This window comes from Nannobrachium achirus (assembly GCF_963921795.1).
Source record: "Nannobrachium achirus genome assembly, chromosome: 15".
In the NCBI taxonomy this organism is placed as follows: domain Eukaryota; kingdom Metazoa; phylum Chordata; class Actinopteri; order Myctophiformes; family Myctophidae; genus Nannobrachium; species Nannobrachium achirus.
In genome coordinates, this window is record NC_137822.1 from 8,588,284 (window position 1) to 8,606,828 (window position 18,545).

The 18,545-nt window shown below is 42.8% G+C and overlaps 2 protein-coding genes across 2 annotated transcripts in view; one reads left to right on the forward strand and one right to left on the reverse strand.

The window, feature by feature from the left end:
• Positions 1-18,326, forward strand: part of shc3 (SHC (Src homology 2 domain containing) transforming protein 3) — a gene marked incomplete at both ends in the record, with an annotated part of 33,481 nt that extends 15,155 nt beyond the window's left edge. The window contains 10 exons of the mRNA XM_080743314.1: positions 691-754; positions 2,521-2,640; positions 2,950-3,003; positions 3,982-4,033; positions 4,501-4,630; positions 5,595-5,748; positions 6,202-6,289; positions 6,889-7,095; positions 15,841-16,190; positions 18,198-18,326. Of these exons, the coding sequence (XP_080599440.1) occupies positions 691-754; positions 2,521-2,640; positions 2,950-3,003; positions 3,982-4,033; positions 4,501-4,630; positions 5,595-5,748; positions 6,202-6,289; positions 6,889-7,095; positions 15,841-16,190; positions 18,198-18,326 (1,348 nt within the window). The remainder of the gene's footprint in view (positions 1-690; positions 755-2,520; positions 2,641-2,949; positions 3,004-3,981; positions 4,034-4,500; positions 4,631-5,594; positions 5,749-6,201; positions 6,290-6,888; positions 7,096-15,840; positions 16,191-18,197) is intronic.
• Positions 12,906-14,298, reverse strand: LOC308299050 (nuclear factor 7, ovary-like; the record flags this gene model as incomplete). The annotated part of the gene is made up of 2 exons (XM_080742776.1): positions 12,906-13,519; positions 13,616-14,298. 2 exons carry the CDS (start codon positions 14,296-14,298, stop codon positions 12,997-12,999), a joined length of 1,206 nt encoding a protein of 401 aa, XP_080598902.1. The 3' UTR covers positions 12,906-12,996.
• Positions 18,327-18,545: the final 219 nt, after the last annotated feature.

An 18,545-nucleotide genomic window follows, 5' to 3' on the forward strand; every position in this document is an offset into this window, starting at 1 on the left:
ATGCCTCACAACGCGAGGCGTTGTGAGCATGTAGATCGGCTATTTTCACAATTTCTGCCTCTAAAATTTGACAATTTGGCCAATGTTTAATTTGTCATTTTAGAGGTATTAAAAAGTCCTTAAATTGTCACTTTAGAAATGTGCTATACACTTAAATTTTATGTTGGTTTGTTTACTGTTGAGAGAGAAAACAATGTTGCACATTAAGTTAATCATCTGGGGACCCCCCAAAATAATTTGGGGAGCCCCCCTGGGGGTCCTGACCCACAGGTTGAGAACCACTGCTATAGACCAGTAAGACCACACCATGGCAAGGCTACTTACTATGCTTACTATGTTACTATACTTACTAGGCATCTTACTGGTTATATATCGTCGTTGTCGGGTGGAAACCTTGTATGTCCAGAACCGTTCCTTTTTATCATTTAAAAAAATGAACTAAACTAATGACAACAGCCAATCTACAAGCATACACCGCCTTGCGATGCGAGGCGTTGTGGGCTTGTAGATCGGCTGTTTTCACTACTTTTGTTTGACAGCTTTGTCTGATGAAGCAGGGCTTTACTTCGCGAAAAAACGTACACATTTGAAACTTGGAGATACGAGGTTTCCGCCCGACAACGACGATATTAAACATTGAATACTTTTTCCACCACTGGTATTCACCCTCTTGTCTTCTTGTCTGTCCAGGGAAGCCATCAGCCTTGTGTGTGAAGCCATTCCAGGGACCAAAGGAGGCCTGCGGAAGAAAAAGGTATGCTAGTCATTTGATGAGATTGCAGAGTGCAAACTCTGGATTTATTTGAATTGAACATTGAGCATCTGTATAATATTCTGGGGTAAACATTAGCCAAAAAAATTGCACATCTGTTGTGAGCTTTTATATCTGCTATAGCCTATTTTTTTACAAAGACATTTGGCATAGACGGGAAAGGCTCATGTTAAGTCTAGAGGTGATGAGGTTTAAGGTTTTGACTGTAGTGATATTTTTGCAGTGGTTCAAAACCTTTTCAGGCCTGCGACCCCCCCACCCCAGAATAATCATGTTTGAACTGGGGACCCCCCATCCTGACAAGCACTTGGAATTGTAGGACTTGAGGCATTCAGTTTGACTTGGTTCTACAGATAAACAATCTTGTAGATCAGTTTTTACAGTAAAGTGGGGGTCCGACCCACAGGGGGTCCCGACCCACAGGTTGAGAACCACTGATCTAGAGCAGTGGTTCTCAAAAGTGTTCAGTAAAAAAACAGACAAACAAGCCGATCTACCAGCTCACAACACGTGGCATCGCGACTCATCGTGAGCTTGTAGATCAGCTCATTGTACATATAAACAGGCGATGTATATAGGTTTTGAACTGGCTTTAAATGATTTTGATGCAACTGTTATTAAGTAATTTTACTGGGGGCCGCCTGGAACCCCCCAAAAGGAGCCAAGGGGTTCCCCAGACCCCATTTTGAGAAATACTGATCTAGAATCTACACAGACAGACAGACAGACAGACAGACAGACAGACAGACAGACAGACAGACAGACAGACAGACAGACAGACACTAGATAGATAGATAGATAAATAGATAGCTAGATAGATAGATAGATAGATAGATGGAGATAGATGGATAGATGGATGGGTGCACTGAAGACTAGGTGAAGGGGGATGAGAGAGAGAGAGAGAGAGAGAGAGAGAGAGAGAGAGAGAGAGAGAGACTACTGTATGTGAAGGGGATGGAGAAGGAGAGAGAGTGAGAGGAGAGAGAGAGAGAGAGAGAGAGAGAGAGAGAGAGAGAGACTACTGTATGTGAAGGGGATGGAGAAGGAGAGAGAGAGCAGAGAGAGAGAGAGAGAGAGAGAGAGAGAGAGAGAGACTACTGTATGTGAAGGGGATGGAGAAGGAGAGAGAGAGCAGAGAGAGAGAGAGAGAGAGAGGGTGGTATGGAAGTGTATGAGCGTGGGCGTAGCTCCAACCCAGCATGCATTGCACACGGAGCAACGCAGCACTTAGTGACTCATGTAGTGCAGAATATATCTGCCACCAGGAGGCTGGGCCATAGAGGGATCGTTGCAGTGTGTGTGTGTGTGTGTGTGTGTGTGTGTGTGTGTGTGTGTGTGTGTGTGTGTGTGTGTGTGTGTGTGTGTGTGTGTGCGTGTGCGTGTGTGTACGTAGGTGTGGGATTATGAGGTTGTACGTGTGTTGTGTTTGTGTGTGTCGTGTGTGTGTGTGTGTGAGACAAGTGCAGTGTGTTTGTAATTATGCTTCATGTTATATAATGTTATGTTGTTATCATCATATCGTTGCTGTCCGGCTAACTCCATTTTTCTACTGAGTGGCAAAAAAAACTACTTTCTGGCCTTGACAGCTCATACATCCAAACAAAAAAGTCCCATGTAATTGCATTAAGCGATGTTAAATGGCGTTAAACTCACTTTGCCACTGGATTTGCCATTCTCTTTATGCATACCCTCTATAGTATCATTCAACAGTATGTCCTCTTTACTTGGTTGTGTTTTGTCTTTGTCAGCCTCCTTCCAAAGCGTTGTCCACCATCCTGGGAAAGAGCAACCTGCAGTTTGCCGGCATGTCCATCAACCTCAACATCTCCACCAGTAGTCTCAACCTCATGACCCCCGACTCCAAACAGGTGCAGTACATTGATACCACGTAAAGTACACAACCTGAATGTATACCCCCGGTATCCAGTGTTGATTCCGTCGACTAAAACTATGAGGAAATGTTTTTGACAACTCCACTAGTCCCTCCCTATGACAGTTTTAGTCGATGAAATGAACACTGGTGGAGACCCAAATGTCTTTAGTTACCCTAACTCAGAAATATAAGCATTTGAAAATCCAGCAACGTTTCCCAATAGAATGGTAGCAATGGGCTTAAATATGGAAGGAAAAGATGCATTCATTGCATAATTCTTCAATGTTTGTAATGTTTATGACAGATTATAGCCAACCATCACATGCAGTCCATCTCCTTTGCCTCCGGCGGAGACCCTGTAAGTATTTACTGTTCATCCACACACATAATGTTTAATAAAGCGGTATACACTAGTTTTTCACCCCTAAACGCTTCTAAGATAGTCAAACTGCAATCCATATTTTGTGTGTGTGATTAAAGTGTTATTTGAACCATTCGTTATGGTAGAATATGGTAATCTACTGTAACATAACTAACACATCTGCAGTGGTTTGTCTACCTGCCGTTCCATTGAGAAATATTATAGAAAGTTATGTGGTCAGGTTGGAGGACACCTACTGGTTGACAAAGGGTATTGAAGCATGAAGCTCAAACTGTAATATCTTCCTCCTGCACCCGGCTTTTCATCTTAGCTGCAGCAATAGAAATGGTGCCACTCGGGCAGACCAGGTTTCGAATCACTCGCTTTCATGTCCATGGAGTTAACATTACTCTAACAGACCCCTGGGTGTGGTTATAATATGCAAATATGTCTTTCCTGTGTATTGTTGGTTTCTTCCTGAAAGCCTTTGAGTCAAAAGGCCCAAACGAAATACACCGCTTTGTGTAAAACTATTTTATCACTTTCTAAAGATTTGTTTTTGGGCTTTTTGCCTTTATTGGATGGGACAGTAGACTGACATGAAATGGAGGAGAGACAGGCAGTGACATGCGGCAAAGGTCGGCCGGATCGGGAATTGAACCGGCGACGCCGACAGGCATTTATGCCGAAATCGGCAATGCCTATATGGTATGCGCCTGGTCCACTAGGCCACCAGGCGCCCCTATTTTATCACTTTCTATGCACCTTTTTGAAAATAAATCTTCCTCCTACTGTAATATACTCATAATACCTGATGATCATGTTTTATGGAGGGGAGAAAAGTCTTTAATCTTGTGGATTGCAGCTTTAACAGATGTGTGTAATGCATTACCTGTGTGATCATTTATTCACGTCGTGACTGCACCTGGTTTTTCTCACTCATTTATTGTGACTTTTTATTTTTCTTTGTTTCAGGACACGACAGATTATGTTGCCTACGTAGCGAAGGACCCAGTTAATAGAAGAGGTAAAGCCTGACTCCTTCCAGTCGATGTCGCTCACCGGGAAATAGCCCGACTTTGGGTACCTTGAAAAGTGCTATATACAGTAAAGCCCTTTGCACACAGGACAGTTGCGTTTTTTTCGTTTGCTGCATGAATAAAACGCATTGGATTTGGTGTGCAAGGCTGTGCGGAATCGGCGCTGCGGATCCCAAAAGGAGTCATAAAAGGAGTGATGAGTTTTTCACCGCATGCGACAAGACGCACGAATCGAACTGGGTTCGATCGAGAAAAAGACGCACGGCCGCAGCCACTCGTCGCACGGCCAATTCGGATCCGGTGTGCATGAGGTCGTAGAGAATCATTGTTTTCTTTTTTAAAAGTGAAATTGTCCGTTTTATCCGTACGGATAAACGCGCCTGTGTGCAAAGGGCTTTAGTATTATTACTATTATTATTATTAAGGCGGGGTGTCATTTGTTGTTCCTCTCCAGCATGCCACATCCTGGAGTGTTCAGACGGGCTGGCGCAGGACGTCATCAGCACCATCGGTCAGGCCTTCGACCTGCGCTTCCAGCAGTACCTGCAGTGTCCTGCCACTAAACTCACCTCCACACATGACAGGTAACACTTACGCTCACACATGCAGTACGTCCAAAGCATGCATTCACCCATATGTGAGCACGCAGACATGCAGACATAAGCAACATGCACACTAGGGCATTCACGAATAGTGATTTAAAGTATTCGAATAGTAGAATATTCGACAGGACTGGCCAAACTGTCAAATATTAAGTAAGCAAGAGGCAAACATTGTGAAAATAGCAGATCTACGTAACGCCTCGCAACAATATTTATCTGCGGAACCGAGTCACATTAAATGTAATACCTACAATTCCAAGTGCTTGTCAGGGTGGGGGTCCCCAGTTCAAATATGTTTGTTTTGTTTGTTTATGGCCTAAAAAGGTTTGAGAACCCTTGGTATAGAGCATTAACAAATTCATCCACCAAGGGCATTGACAACTCATTCTTATGACTTCCTATCTAGCCAAGCTTTATAAACTATATATATTTTAAAGAGAAAAATATATATATATATTCGACCTCGGTGAACAACGTCGAATAGTGACTTTGATATTTGAATATTCGAATATTTGGTGAATGCCCTAATAATGCACACGCGTGTCCGCACACCACTTAGCCGACTCAGCGCCGTCTGAGTTATGATTAGTTTCTGTACCTCCGACGTGTGGGTTGTTGTTGTTTTTTTCCCTCAGGGTATTAAACTAGCCTACGTTCCGTGGATTTGTTTTGTCACTTCACTTCTCTGTCTGGCCACGATTCAGTTGACTCGTATTTACGAACATCACTTGTTTAGGCGTTGTTTTAGACGTCGTTGCTGACTGGATGTTGTTCCAACGAATCATCAGTGTAGGGTTAGGGTATGTATGTCATCAGCCAGCCAATACACACCGGTGTATTTGTCCCGCCCCGCACCACAGACCAATCAGAAGCCGTAAACGGGTTTCCACTCGTTTTCTATGTCCCACCTCCCTTGGAGACATGTTGTGGTTGTTTGTTTGCTCAGGGTATTAAACATGGAGGAGTTTCCGTGGACGGAGGAGGAGGAGGAGCCATCGGAACACCCGTACTACAACAACATTCCTGGCAAGATGCCGCCGCCAGGGGGCTTCATCGACACCAGGCTAACCAATCACAACGCAGGAACGGATGGAGGCCAGGTAACCATCTAACTCACTGCCTGTATCTTCTCAGAAGAACTGGATAAAGCATGCATTTCCTCTTTTCTCAGGGACTCGAATGCATAATGATGATTCTTTAGTACACGGTAAAATGGTAGTGTTAATATGGGCATATCTATTTGTAACTCTGAGAATGTACAACCAGAATTAAATTAAAGCTGCAATCTGGAACTTATAAAGGGTTATTTGAACCAATCTCAGTGGTTTTCAACTTTCTTTTTTTTTTTGCTTTGGACCACTAGCATATTTCCCCAAAGACCAGATTAATAAGTGTACATATTATTTGTGTGTGTGTGTGTGTGTGTGTGTGTGTGTGTGTGTGTGTGTGTGTGTGTGTGTGTGTGTGTGTGTGTGTGTGTGTGTGTGTGTGTGTGTGTGTGTGTGTGTGTGTGTGTGTGTGCGTGCGTGCGTGCGTGCATGTTATTACTGTAGGTTGGCACAGGCTCTGTAGACCAAACGTATTACCAGGGGCGACACTGTGGAGACAGCTGGGGAGAGGAACGCAGACTCGCACAACAGGGTCAGATGATTTTAATATGATAATTTCTTTGTATATTGTTGTTGTTGTTGTTGGATTAACACTTGATAAATGAACGTTGGAGAAAGTTACACTATGTTGTTGGCTGTCAACACCAAGAATGATATAACCATAATGATAAAATCCTTTCAAAGATGGTTGTAACTCAAGTGGATGGCAGAGTCCATAGTCCATACCACAGCTATAATGACAATGACAGCGGGGGCCGATATGGTTTCGGATCACTGTCAGGGCGATTTGATAAGACGACAGAAACACTGACGGACAAGCAAAATCCATCCGAATTTACAGGACATAATTTACAACACATCATCACTCACGTTTAACATCTTTACACATTATTGTTCACAGTGTGGATCATCACATCATTATTGCCTATTTATACTTGGTTACACGTCCTTGTCTGGCACCGAAAATAGCCGTTGTGAGCTTGTAGGTCGGCTATTTTCGGTGCCAGACTCAGTGCACAACCTAGTATGAATCAGGCTTCGTAGAATTGTCGTTGTCGTTTGTTGTGTGCGGACGGCCCTTGATCGACTCAACAGTGAGGCTCTTTACTGACTGTTGCTCCAAACACGCAGGCTCCTGTGACATCTACAGCCTCCCCGAGGGGAAAACTCAGGCAACGAAAGCGGGCGAGGCGGCGATGCCCACGTACGTGAACACCCAGCAGATCGATGCCCAGGTGCTGGCGGTGCTACAGGCGGAGGCGGAGAGCGTGGCGACGGACGGCACGGTGGCAGCGGGCACAGCCAAGGACAGCCCTGAAAAGGACCTGTTTGACATGAGTAAGTCCTGGCGTGGGCTTTAACCCATTTAGGTCTAGAATTATTATTATAGAAAAATAGCAGATATACAAGCTCACAACAATCTGGCTTAGCCATCGTCAAAGAAAAGGTCCTTTTCACTTAACTGGAGCTCAGTTAGTCTGTTCTTGAGAGACTGCTATGTCAGTGGTTCTCAAACTTTTTCATGTGAAGGACCCCCAAAATGATATTTATTTGGCCACGGACCCCCATCTCAAAATATTTAGTTCCAGGGACCACCCAGAAGCAAAATTTGAGTTACAAACGTTCGCATTGAAAATACATAAATTCAAAGATTTGCACACATTTTCACGACTTTTTCAAAAATAGCAGATCTACATGCTCGCAGCGCGGCACTCGGTGCCGCGCTGCAGCATGTATCAATTATACACACACTACGGAGCCTTGAATTCACAGCGTCATCAACTGGTTTGGCTTAGGAGTCTGACAAAAAATTATCTCCATGAATTCAAGGAAAAAATGACTTATCTTCAATCAATTACACACACCATGAAGATGGGGTGTGTAATTAATAAACGGCATCACTTTATTAACAAGAACTCAACACAATTAGAGAATGCAGAAGAATTGTTATTTTGATCAACATGTGCCTGTTAAAATATTCAACGTTTTGGATCTGAGAGGTTAAATCTCATCAAATGATGGTCCGTGGCTCAAATTTCCAAATAAATAATGGACCTTGATGTGAAAATGGTTGGAAACCACTGCTGTACATGACAAAAAGTTACATTTGAACTGATCTGAAAGATACATTTGATATGATCTGAATTGATCTCAGCATTTGTCTCTATCCTGCACCCTGAGTAACTTTATAAGGCTGTTAGCTTGTTAATTATATACCGTAGCTTTTGTTTTGTGAGGGGGAGACTTTGGTGGAATAATGAGATCCTGTCGTTATGAAGACAGTGCAAATACAGTGTGCAGGTTTTAATCTTTACGTTCCTACATCAACCTTAGTCTTAGGCCTTTTATACATTGAACAGGACCCGTGACACTAATAACCATGCTGTTACAGTACAGTATGTATGTACCCTGTTTTTCCATATAATGACCTGGTCTTACATGCACCTACGTACTGTCTGTGCACGCACACACACGCACGCACACACACGCACGCACGCACGCACGCACGCACGCACGCACGCACGCACGCACGCACGCACGCACGCACACACACACACACACACACACACACACACACACACACAAGGATTAAGATCATGGATACAGGAAAGCATATTTGTCTCCTCCATGTGTCGACTGCCAATTATCACGTTAAAAATCTTTGGCTTGGGCATTCCTGCAATCTGAAGGCCTCTCACAACACATTTATGGACATTACAGAGGCTTCCAAATATGGACACAAGCTGTTTACATTTGTAAACAATAGCATCCTTAAGACATTGGTACTTTAGTCTATAAGGAATGCCTCTTCCAGACTGTGGTTCAATGTACAACCGACCCCGAGTTACTTATCGTCGTTGTCGGGGGAAAACCAAGACCGTTCGTTTTGTATTTATCATCTTAAAAATGAACTCAACTAGTGAAAACAGCAGATCTACAAGCACACAACGCAGCGCGCTGCGAGGCGTTGTGTGCTTGTAGATCTGCTGTTTTCACTACTTTTTTGCGGCGGCCTTGTGTGATGAAGCAGGGCTTTACTTTGCGAAAGAACATACAAATTTGAAACTTGGAGATACAAGGTTTCCACCCGACAATGATGTTATGAAAGAGTACTCATAAGAGTGATTGAAACTGTGAATGACTGTAGCCATGTGTGGCCTTAGGCTGCCATCTAGTGGATACATTTACAATTTGTTGAAATATTTCTGTAGTCCCCATTCATCATTTAAATCTTTCCAAATCTTTCAATATGTTTTATATATTCTCATTTTTATATAGAGAATATATAACATTTTTAAGTTATATAGAATATTGATGAATGTCCAGTATTCTTTCTGTAATTAATTATTGATAAAATGTGAATAACTGCTTCATGTCTGGGTGTACAATTGTACATGACCACATTTAGACAGTAAACCTTTACAGCTCATTACGATGTCAGCCACACATAACAGTCACTGTATCATTCAAATCTTTATTGGTTTAACCCATTTAGAATGGGTACAAATTATTGTGTATCATTATTTTATGCTTTAAAGGAGTAGTTCACCCCCAAAATGACTTTTTTTTCTATTGATTACTCACGCCATGGAGAGTAGAGTTCAATAATATTTTTTGGTTTTTGTCACATTCCAAAAGACAAAAGTTTGATTTGAGTAAATTTACCCCCATTGATTCCGGATGGTGACCCGTTTTGAAACGGGTCACCATCCGGAATCAATGGGGGTACATTTATTGTTATCACATTTTTGTCTTAGGAATGTGACAAAAAACAAAAAATATTATTGAACTCTACTCTCCATGGCGTGAGTAATCAATAGAAAAAAAGTCATTTTGGGGGTGAACTACTCCTTTAACTGTTGAAAATTAGCAGATATACAAGCTCACAGCGCGGCACCGAGTGCCGCGCTGCTAGCTTGTAGATCTGCTATTTTAGAAAAATCGTGAAAATTTGAATTTTGACCCGATTCTGTAAGTGTCTTTTGAATCCTAAGGTTTTTTGAAAAACCTATGTTTCTTTGTCAGCAATCTGGCCAGCCATCGTCAAAGAAAAGGTCCTTTTCACTTAATGGAGCTCAGTTGGTCTGTTCTTGAGAGACTACTATGTCAGTGGTTCTCAAACCTTTTCATGTGAAGGACCCCCAAAATGATATTTATTTCGCCACGGACCCCCATTCAGCATATTTATTTCCAGGGACCACCCAGAAACAAAATTTGAGTTACAATCGTTCGCTTTGAAAATACTGTATATATTCAAAGATTTGCACACATTTTTACGACTTTTTCAAAAATAGCAGATCTACAAGCTCGCAGCGCGGCACTCAGTGCCGCGCTGTGAGCTTGTATATCTGCTATTTTTCACTGGTTAAAGCATTCAATAATTCTAGGCCTAAAGGGTATTAACTGTAATGTAAAATGGAAGTGATCATACAAAATGCAAATAGACACAATGCTGGTCATTACATAACATTACATAATGACACTGATCATGAGGTATTATGCCAGTAATCATATAACATACACTTATACATTACATAATGGTCATAATATTATCATACAAAATAAACCTCTTCATAAATCATTAACCTTTTTAGACCCACAATACCGCTTCCCCCCACACCCTCCTATCCAGCAGCAGGGTCTTGTCTTTTTCCTCTTCCTTTTGTATGCCATCAAAATGTATGAACATCTGTAAAGGTCCTTGCTCAGCAAAACAATTCTCTTCCAGATTTGTAACTAAATCAAGATTTGCTGTCGAAATGAACACTGTAGCTCCAGATACCTTAAGGAATTAAGGAATATTGACGTGAGATCAAATGATGAGACATGTGGATCTCATCGTCTTTTGAATCAAATGTAATGTTGTTTAAGTCATATTTTAGTCATCTGAAATGTTTTAGTCTAGTTTTATTCGACTAAATATCATATGATTTTCATAAACTAAATATAGACGATTATATCATACGATTTTAGTCACAGCACGACAGGTTGTGAGGTTGTAGATCCATTTTCAGAGTATAACACCCGAGTGCAAACCAAACATAAAATGACTTGTCTTTTAGTTCTACTGGATCTCTTCTCCACTAGTTCCTCCCTAACAGTTTTTATTTGTTGCCGAAATTGACAATATAGTTCATCTTAGTTTTAGTCATCATAGCTTAGTTTTTATTTCGTTTTCATCAGTGAAAAAAGGTTGTCGACTTCCATTTTTCGTCAACGTTTTAACCCTGCTGGAGCTAACAGTGGACAGGTAGTTAGCCTTCATGTTTATCAAGCATCCTCCGTTAGTATTCAAAGGCTGATATTATTGTATCATCTGTGGATCAAGTTTTATCACACTTGAGAAAATGTCTAAAACACAACTGACCTGTTTGTGTTAACTGGCATGTAAAATCACAAGGAACAGATATTTACCAAGTGAACTCTAATCACACAACCGATGTGTGTATGTTGCATGTGTAGCCCCCACAGTTAGTAGCAGGCATGAACCAGGGACAACAGCCCTGCCAATCTGGCTCAGCACTACTAGCACGACCGGTTGTGCGTTGGTCTGGCGAGTGGGAGCCCCGGGTTCAATCCCTGCTTCCGCGCATCACATGCATTTGATTGAATTAGAATTCATGTATTTTTTTTTAATAATGTGAGTAGATCTCAAACCAAAATCCTCAAATTTAGTCAATGTATTGAGATTCGATCAAAGTGGTGACTATTTTATGAACAGGTAAAATGACTATTGTCCAAGTAAAATAACAACACAAATGATTCTTACAGTACACTCAGCCAATAACATTAATACATAATACACAATATTATAATCATAATTATTGTCATAGTTTGATTTATATACATACAAAATTGTATATTGTATTGTATACTGTACATATAATTATACTCACCTATCAACATACTATTAACATTATTGATTCAATACGAGACTCCTGGATTGCTCATCACATGGTTACCCATCAAATTCTTAAGTTACTGTACTTATAACTTTACAGCTTTCCCAGAAATGTTGTGGATTCACGAGTACAAGTAGTATTTATCTTTGAAATGTAGTTTAGTGAAAGTCACAAGTACATGTACTTTGTTTCTGTCCACCTTTGGTTTTAGGTGACACTTAAAGATCAATGTTTACTATCCTAATCCACATCATAATTATGGATGCTAAACTTTAGTGTAGAGGTCTTCACGGGTCCAAAAAGTAATCGAAAAGTACAGTCAAATTTCGTCCGATTCCGACCTGTTCCGAAATAATAATCAAATTACAAAACCAAACCCGAGTGGCCCCGTAAGGTCTCGTCCGATTCCGTCCCGTTCCGACATTCTTTTTTTACAGACCGAAACCTGTGCCATGTTGTCCCGAAATCCTTTTATTTCCGAGGTTCCGAGAGACCCGACCATTAAATCATTATTAAAATCCCCTTTCATGTACTGAGATCCCTCACTCACGGCAGCTGTGCGGCGTGCGCTGTTAACTGATTGACAGGCAGAAGAAGGCTGCCAACTTGTGCCAAGGAATCTAATATTAACATCGAAACAAATGCAGGGATAAAGGAATACTTTTAGGCTATTTTCTATCAACAGAGGTAAGTCATTTTCGGTTTGTTTGTCATGGTTTAACTTGTAGGCAAGTGCTTTCTCATCAGCCTGACGGGCGACAGCAGGAGAAGCTGCTACGCATCACGCACACGCATGCATTACGCACGCACCAAGCTCTTTTTCCCCCGCTGTAAATCTGATCTTAGACCAGCATTATCATCTCACAGTTACAGCCATTCTTCATGTCGCGGCCTCGCGGCTAATAACAGACCTGAATCTGATCCTAGGTCAGCCTAAACACAGCACAGCACACACGTTAAACACAACTCCAGTTCGTTCCGTATCCTGATCATAGCGCAGCAGCGCACGCCAGCGCAAACACACACATTGATTGATTGCTTGCTTTATAGTTTGCATAAAAAGCAGAAAGTACACACACGTCACACACACAGTACGGTCCTATCGGGTCCTCTCGGGTTATACACATGATGATTACAGTCCTGTGTTCCGAAGTGTTCCGAGGGAAATGCGACCGTTTCCAACCCGGCTCCGAGTGACTATGATAAAACACTGACCGAACCCGGTACGGGTCTCTCGGGTCCTCGGGTAATTTCAGGGTCGGGGCCTCCATGAAGACCTCTACTTTAGTGTCTAATCATTGTGTTAAATTGCCACTGTTCTTCCTTGGCAACATATTCAGAGGCAGAGTGTCTGCATTATAAATGAATGGAAAGAGTGTGTCAGTGAAAGTGTGTGTAGGTCTGTGTTAGTATCAGAATCAGAGAAGGACACTTGTCCTCTGTTCCAGTCCAGTTGGACTCTGATCCTCCGGGGTTTCTGGGTTACCGAGAGAACTGTCTCTGTCTCTGTCCTTGGTGTGGACATTTCTGCTGTGTATTTACCATCACATAAGTTTATTGCCCAAATTTGGCCTCCCCTGCCGCCCTTCCGCTGGTAAGACTGTGCTGACACACCTATTCCCCAGTACCTATTATCTTCCACCTCAACATCCCAGCTGTGAATCCCTGACGTGAAGCCCTCAGAACCCAGCACAGCGGGCCAATAGTGGTCAAACCTCTCTGGGTTGTCGGGAAGCAGTTGTCTCTCTCCACGTCTCACACTGGTCAGATCATCAGACAGGACGAGGCGTGGATGGGCAGTGTTGGGGTCCAGGATCACAGGAGTGTAGGAGACATGGTCCCTCATCTTGTCCCAGACTCTGAATAATAATAATAATACACTTTATTTGTATAGCACTTTTCATGACATGAAATGCAGCTCAAATTGCTTTACAGAGCAAAAGTGAAGCACAAACCCGAAGGCCAGGTTCCCCAGGTGTTTGGCCACGTCTATCAGCGCTCCTGAGGCTGGCTGTGGGTCCTGCAGTGTGATCTGGACTCTTTCCATCGTGGCCTTGTAGTTCTGCAGGAAGGAGACGTGGCTGCCGGCTCTCAGCTGGTCCTCTGAGGCTTGGATTGCATCAGAGATGGTTGCCATGTCTCTGCTCAGACCATCAAACCTTTCCTTTATCTTTTGACTCTTCTGTGCCACTTCCTCCCTGAGAGCGGCAATCTTGGCCTCCTCTTCATCTCGTAGGAACTGATGAAGGTTCTTAAACTGTTCCTTAAGCTGTGTTTCTGTATTTCGTGCCTGAACTTTGATGTGATTTTCTGCTTGCTTGTAATTTGTTTTAACTTCATTAAATACCTTCAGTTTCTCCTGTAAGAACTCCAGTGATTTCTGGACTTGTTCTCGGTGATGTTTCTCCTGTAAGAAGGTCTCACTCAGGTTCTTCAGAGCCAGGTTACATGGTGGATCATCTATCCAAGATTTGTACGTTTCCTTACAAAGTGGACATGGCTTGATGGGTCTCTGTCTCCACCATTCCTGCAGACAGGCTTTACAGAAGCTGTGGCTACACGTCAGCAAAACAGGATGTTTGTATATGTCACGACACACAGCACAGGAAAAATCCTCTTCTGAATAAGGGGAAGCCATTTAGTCTCTGAGCGAAGCTACAAACCCTGGACATCAGGCAGTCGAGGTGGAAAACTTTCTCTCCTCTCGAGTGTTCCCTCAAGATTAGTTTCACTTTGAATCTGGTTCTTGTCCAAATCAGCCGACAAGCAGCTTCAAGTACAGTCTGTTTACATTTGCTGTGGAAAGACAGTCAGTCTATCCTCCTTCTCGGTCGGTCTCTGTCTATATCTCTCTCTTGTTGTGTGTGTTTGTTTGGGCTCTTATCATGTGTGAGTGCCTGGGAGAATGCGGGAATGTGCATGCATTCTTCTTCTTTTGAATTCCTGGCATATCCTAGTCCTTGGTAGTATTGCTGCCTCTCACTGCTGGTGTTGGGTACTGCCCAATGTTTTCTACATGTAAAATCCATCACAGCTTTCACCTCTGCAGTGCACACTGATTTTCAATAGGTCTGAGCAGATTTGTGATAAAAATGCAGGACGTCTCAGCATCCAGCCCTTCAAAAACAGCACATTCCTTTCAGTTGTGTATTTGGAACACTCCAGGATCATTGTTGCTTTCGGGCAGAAATCACATGTCTCCATATTCAAACGTTGTATGATTTATTGTAAATTAATATATCCTACTTTGTCTTACTACAGTATTAGTATTATTGTTACAAAACCATACATTTTTGGAGAGAATATTAAGGGAGAGTAAAAAGGTCATCATTGTGTTATGATGTACACTTGATAAAGTAACACTGGAGTGAAAGCAGGTACAGTACGTTGCGATTCCTTGCTGTTTGTTATTATAAAAGTAATAAGAACCAACTTTAAAGAGATCTACAAGCTCACCTGATTCACCTCACATATTGCGATGCATTGCAACCTTGTATATTGGAGTATACATTGAGCATTATGTGTCCCCCTTTTACCGTTGGCTGTTGTGGATGTCAGTCCAAAATGAATGGGGCATTTGATGTACATTACAAATACAATGTAACCGATGTGTTCAATGTATTTGGTTCTGTGGTATGAGTAAAAAAAGCCTTATGAAGGAACTTACTTTTCTTACCTTAAGAGTAGAATACGTTATTTTTGTCAATGGAGCATTTTCTCTCAGGTATCCTTAGCCACTCAAACCTTATATACTTTTATGAACGATGAATAGCAAAAATAGAGATACAGATCTAAACAAATATTGATTTTTATATACCGTCACTGTCAGGCAGAAAACTTGTATCTCCAAGTTTCAAATGTGTACTTTTCTTTTCATAAAGTAAAGCCCTACCTCATCACACAAGACTGTCGCACAAAACTAGTGAAATAGCAGATCTACAATCACACAACGCCTCGCGGTGCGAGGCGTTGTGTGCTTGTAGATCGGCCATTTTCACTATTCTAAATCCTTGTTAAAATGATAAATACAAAACGAACGGTTTTGGACTTACAGGGTTTCCACCCGACAACGACGATATGTTGCCCAAATAAAAATAGGGACGCCGGGGGGGTTAATGTGGTCAAAGACCTTGAAAACAACTTATTTGTCCTTTTCTTGGTGAAACGTCTGTCCTGCCAGAGCCCTTTGAGGACGCCATCCACTGTCAGTCCCATCATCCCCAGCAGCAGCAGCAGTCCCAGCCCCAGCCCCACTCCCAGGCCGCCGTGGTGGCGGGCCTCCATAAGGTGGCCTCCGTGGACAACTCCAGCCCTCTCCTGGTGCGCTCGGCGGCCTTCCGGGCGCAGGAGGAGCTGGAGGGTCAGACGTGGTACCACGGCGAGATGAGCCGCCGCGACGCCGAGAAGCTGCTGACGGAGGACGGCGACTTCCTGGTGCGCAAGAGCACCACGAACCCCGGGTCCTACGTACTGACTGGCATGCACAATGGACTGGCCAAACACCTGCTGCTCGTGGACCCCGAGGGCACGGTGAGAGAGAGAGATTGATTGATTGATTGATTGATTTCGAACATGCAAAAACAACATATAAAAACGAAGCATTAACAATGAAATGCATAAACAAAAACACAAATTAAAGGTAGGTTAAGTGATTTCACTTATGTTTCAGTTTTCATGTACAGTAGGTGACAGACGGGGGCCTTCCTCCAATCATGATCAAGTGGGGGCGGGCCTTGGTGTGCGTAAGGCCCGCCCCCACTCGGCCATGACTGGAGGAAGGCCCCACTCTATCCTGATTGGAGGAAAACCTGTCACCCCAACAGTTTTGGTGGAGCAACTGAAACGGCTTTTTTCTCCTCACAGGGGATAATGCTGAAGTCCAAATATGGACCAAACACTCTATAGTAACTAGTACTACTGTATCAGAACATAGACCCATTTTGTTATTATTGTCTCCACCAGCCGAAGGCATGGGGGAGAGTATGTTTTCCCCTCCGTCCGTCCGTGTGTCCGTCCGTCCGTCCGTCCGTCCGTGCGTGCGTCCGTCCGTGTGTGTGTGTCCTCGCAGTTTGTGTGCAGCTATTCTCAGTCGCCGTTGGCCCGGTCGCTGCCAAAGTGAGCACACACATTCCCTGGATGCCAATCTAGAACCTCTGCCCTAAATTTTTCAAATGGGCCTTTTCTAGCGCCACCTAGTGGCCGATGTTCGCAAAACACATTTCTGTGCACTACTCTTACAGATTTAGTCCAAAAATCTTACAAATCGGTAGGCAGTATCTCGACAGTCATGTGCTCGACACGGATCTGTCCGATTTTGCATATTCCATCCTGATTGGCTAAGATTGGCTTCCAAAGTTTGTAGGATTGAGCCGTTTTGAACAAAATGCCTCAAATCCCAAACGCAAAGTGCAATTATCATGAAATCGCGCACACACGTTCCCACTAGGTCGAGGAAGAAATGCCACTTCACATTTTTTAAATCAGCCTCATTGTGGCGCTATAACAGGCCGATTCGTGGTTTTACCTATAACTCCACCGATCAGTTTCAAACTTTGTAAGCGCACTCCCTAGAGGCCAAGAAAAAACCCTTTCCCTGCATTTTTCACATCAGCCTTTTATAGCGCCACCAGGAGGCCGGCTTATGTAAAACACAATTTTTCCTATTATTCCTTGAGATTTTATCCAAAAATCATGCAAATCGGTACACAGTATCTCTATAGTCATGTGATCAAGTCCGACCCGTCTGATATTTCATATTCCATACTAATTGGCTAATATTGGCTTCCAAAGTTTGCGGGATTGCTCAGTTTTTGAACAAAATGCTTCAAAACATCAACGCAGCTTGCGATTACCGTGGAATTTGCCACACATGTTCCCACTATGTCAAGGAATAAATGCTACCCTTTTCATGTTGGCCTTTTATAGCGCCACCAGCAGGTAGACTTTAGGAAAACACATTTTTGGAACACAATGCCTCAAATCATGCATGCAGTGTCCGATTGCCATGAAAGGTCTAAGGTGAAGAACATATTCCAGCCTTTTTACATTGGCCTATTATACAGTAGCACCACGAGGACGCATGGCCTGGTGGAGACCTGTGCTCGGAAGAGCACTGCTTCTAGTTTGAAAATGAAATCACTTACCCTACCTTTAAATAAATATGACATGTTCAAAAGGAGTAGGAAGAAGTATACACACTTATTAGTCTGTTTTACTGTCTTACTGTTTTGCCCAGCATCCAATCTGATAAATATCCATACATGTATAAGCCATATACCCATACTCACTTATGCACACACATGATAAGCTGGGTCTAAATGTAAATGTCTCAATGCTAGAGAACGCAAACCACCTCCAACCGCTGCAGCTGCACTAGTTATACTCTTCTAGACTGGTTAAAATAATGTTTTAGTCATTCAAACAAGTTTTAATTGCAGCTTTAGCTAGAACAAATTCACTCGCAAGACTTTTATTTTTTTTAAACATTATATTATTCTTCGCTTTCAAGCTGACTAATATGCCTTTGTCTTTTTAAAGGTACGGACAAAAGACCACATATTTGACAGCATTAGCCACCTCATTGGCCATCACCGTGACAACAGTCTGCCAATCGTGTCGGCCGGGAGCGAACTGTGTCTTAAACAGCCGGTGGGAAGGAAACAGTGACACTGGCAGGAAACGCTTGGCAGGAAACAGGAAGGCGAACAGGAAACAGGAAGGCAACAGGAAACTCTTGAACAGTCACCAACGCTAACCTGAAACTTGAAGACGAAACATTAAGAGAATATGTTATTGTTCAAAGGCTCCGTGTGCTGACAGCGTTTCTTTGGCAAACTTAACTACAGCCCCGGGGGGCAGCTCACTGGATGCAGGGGCGTCACAAGG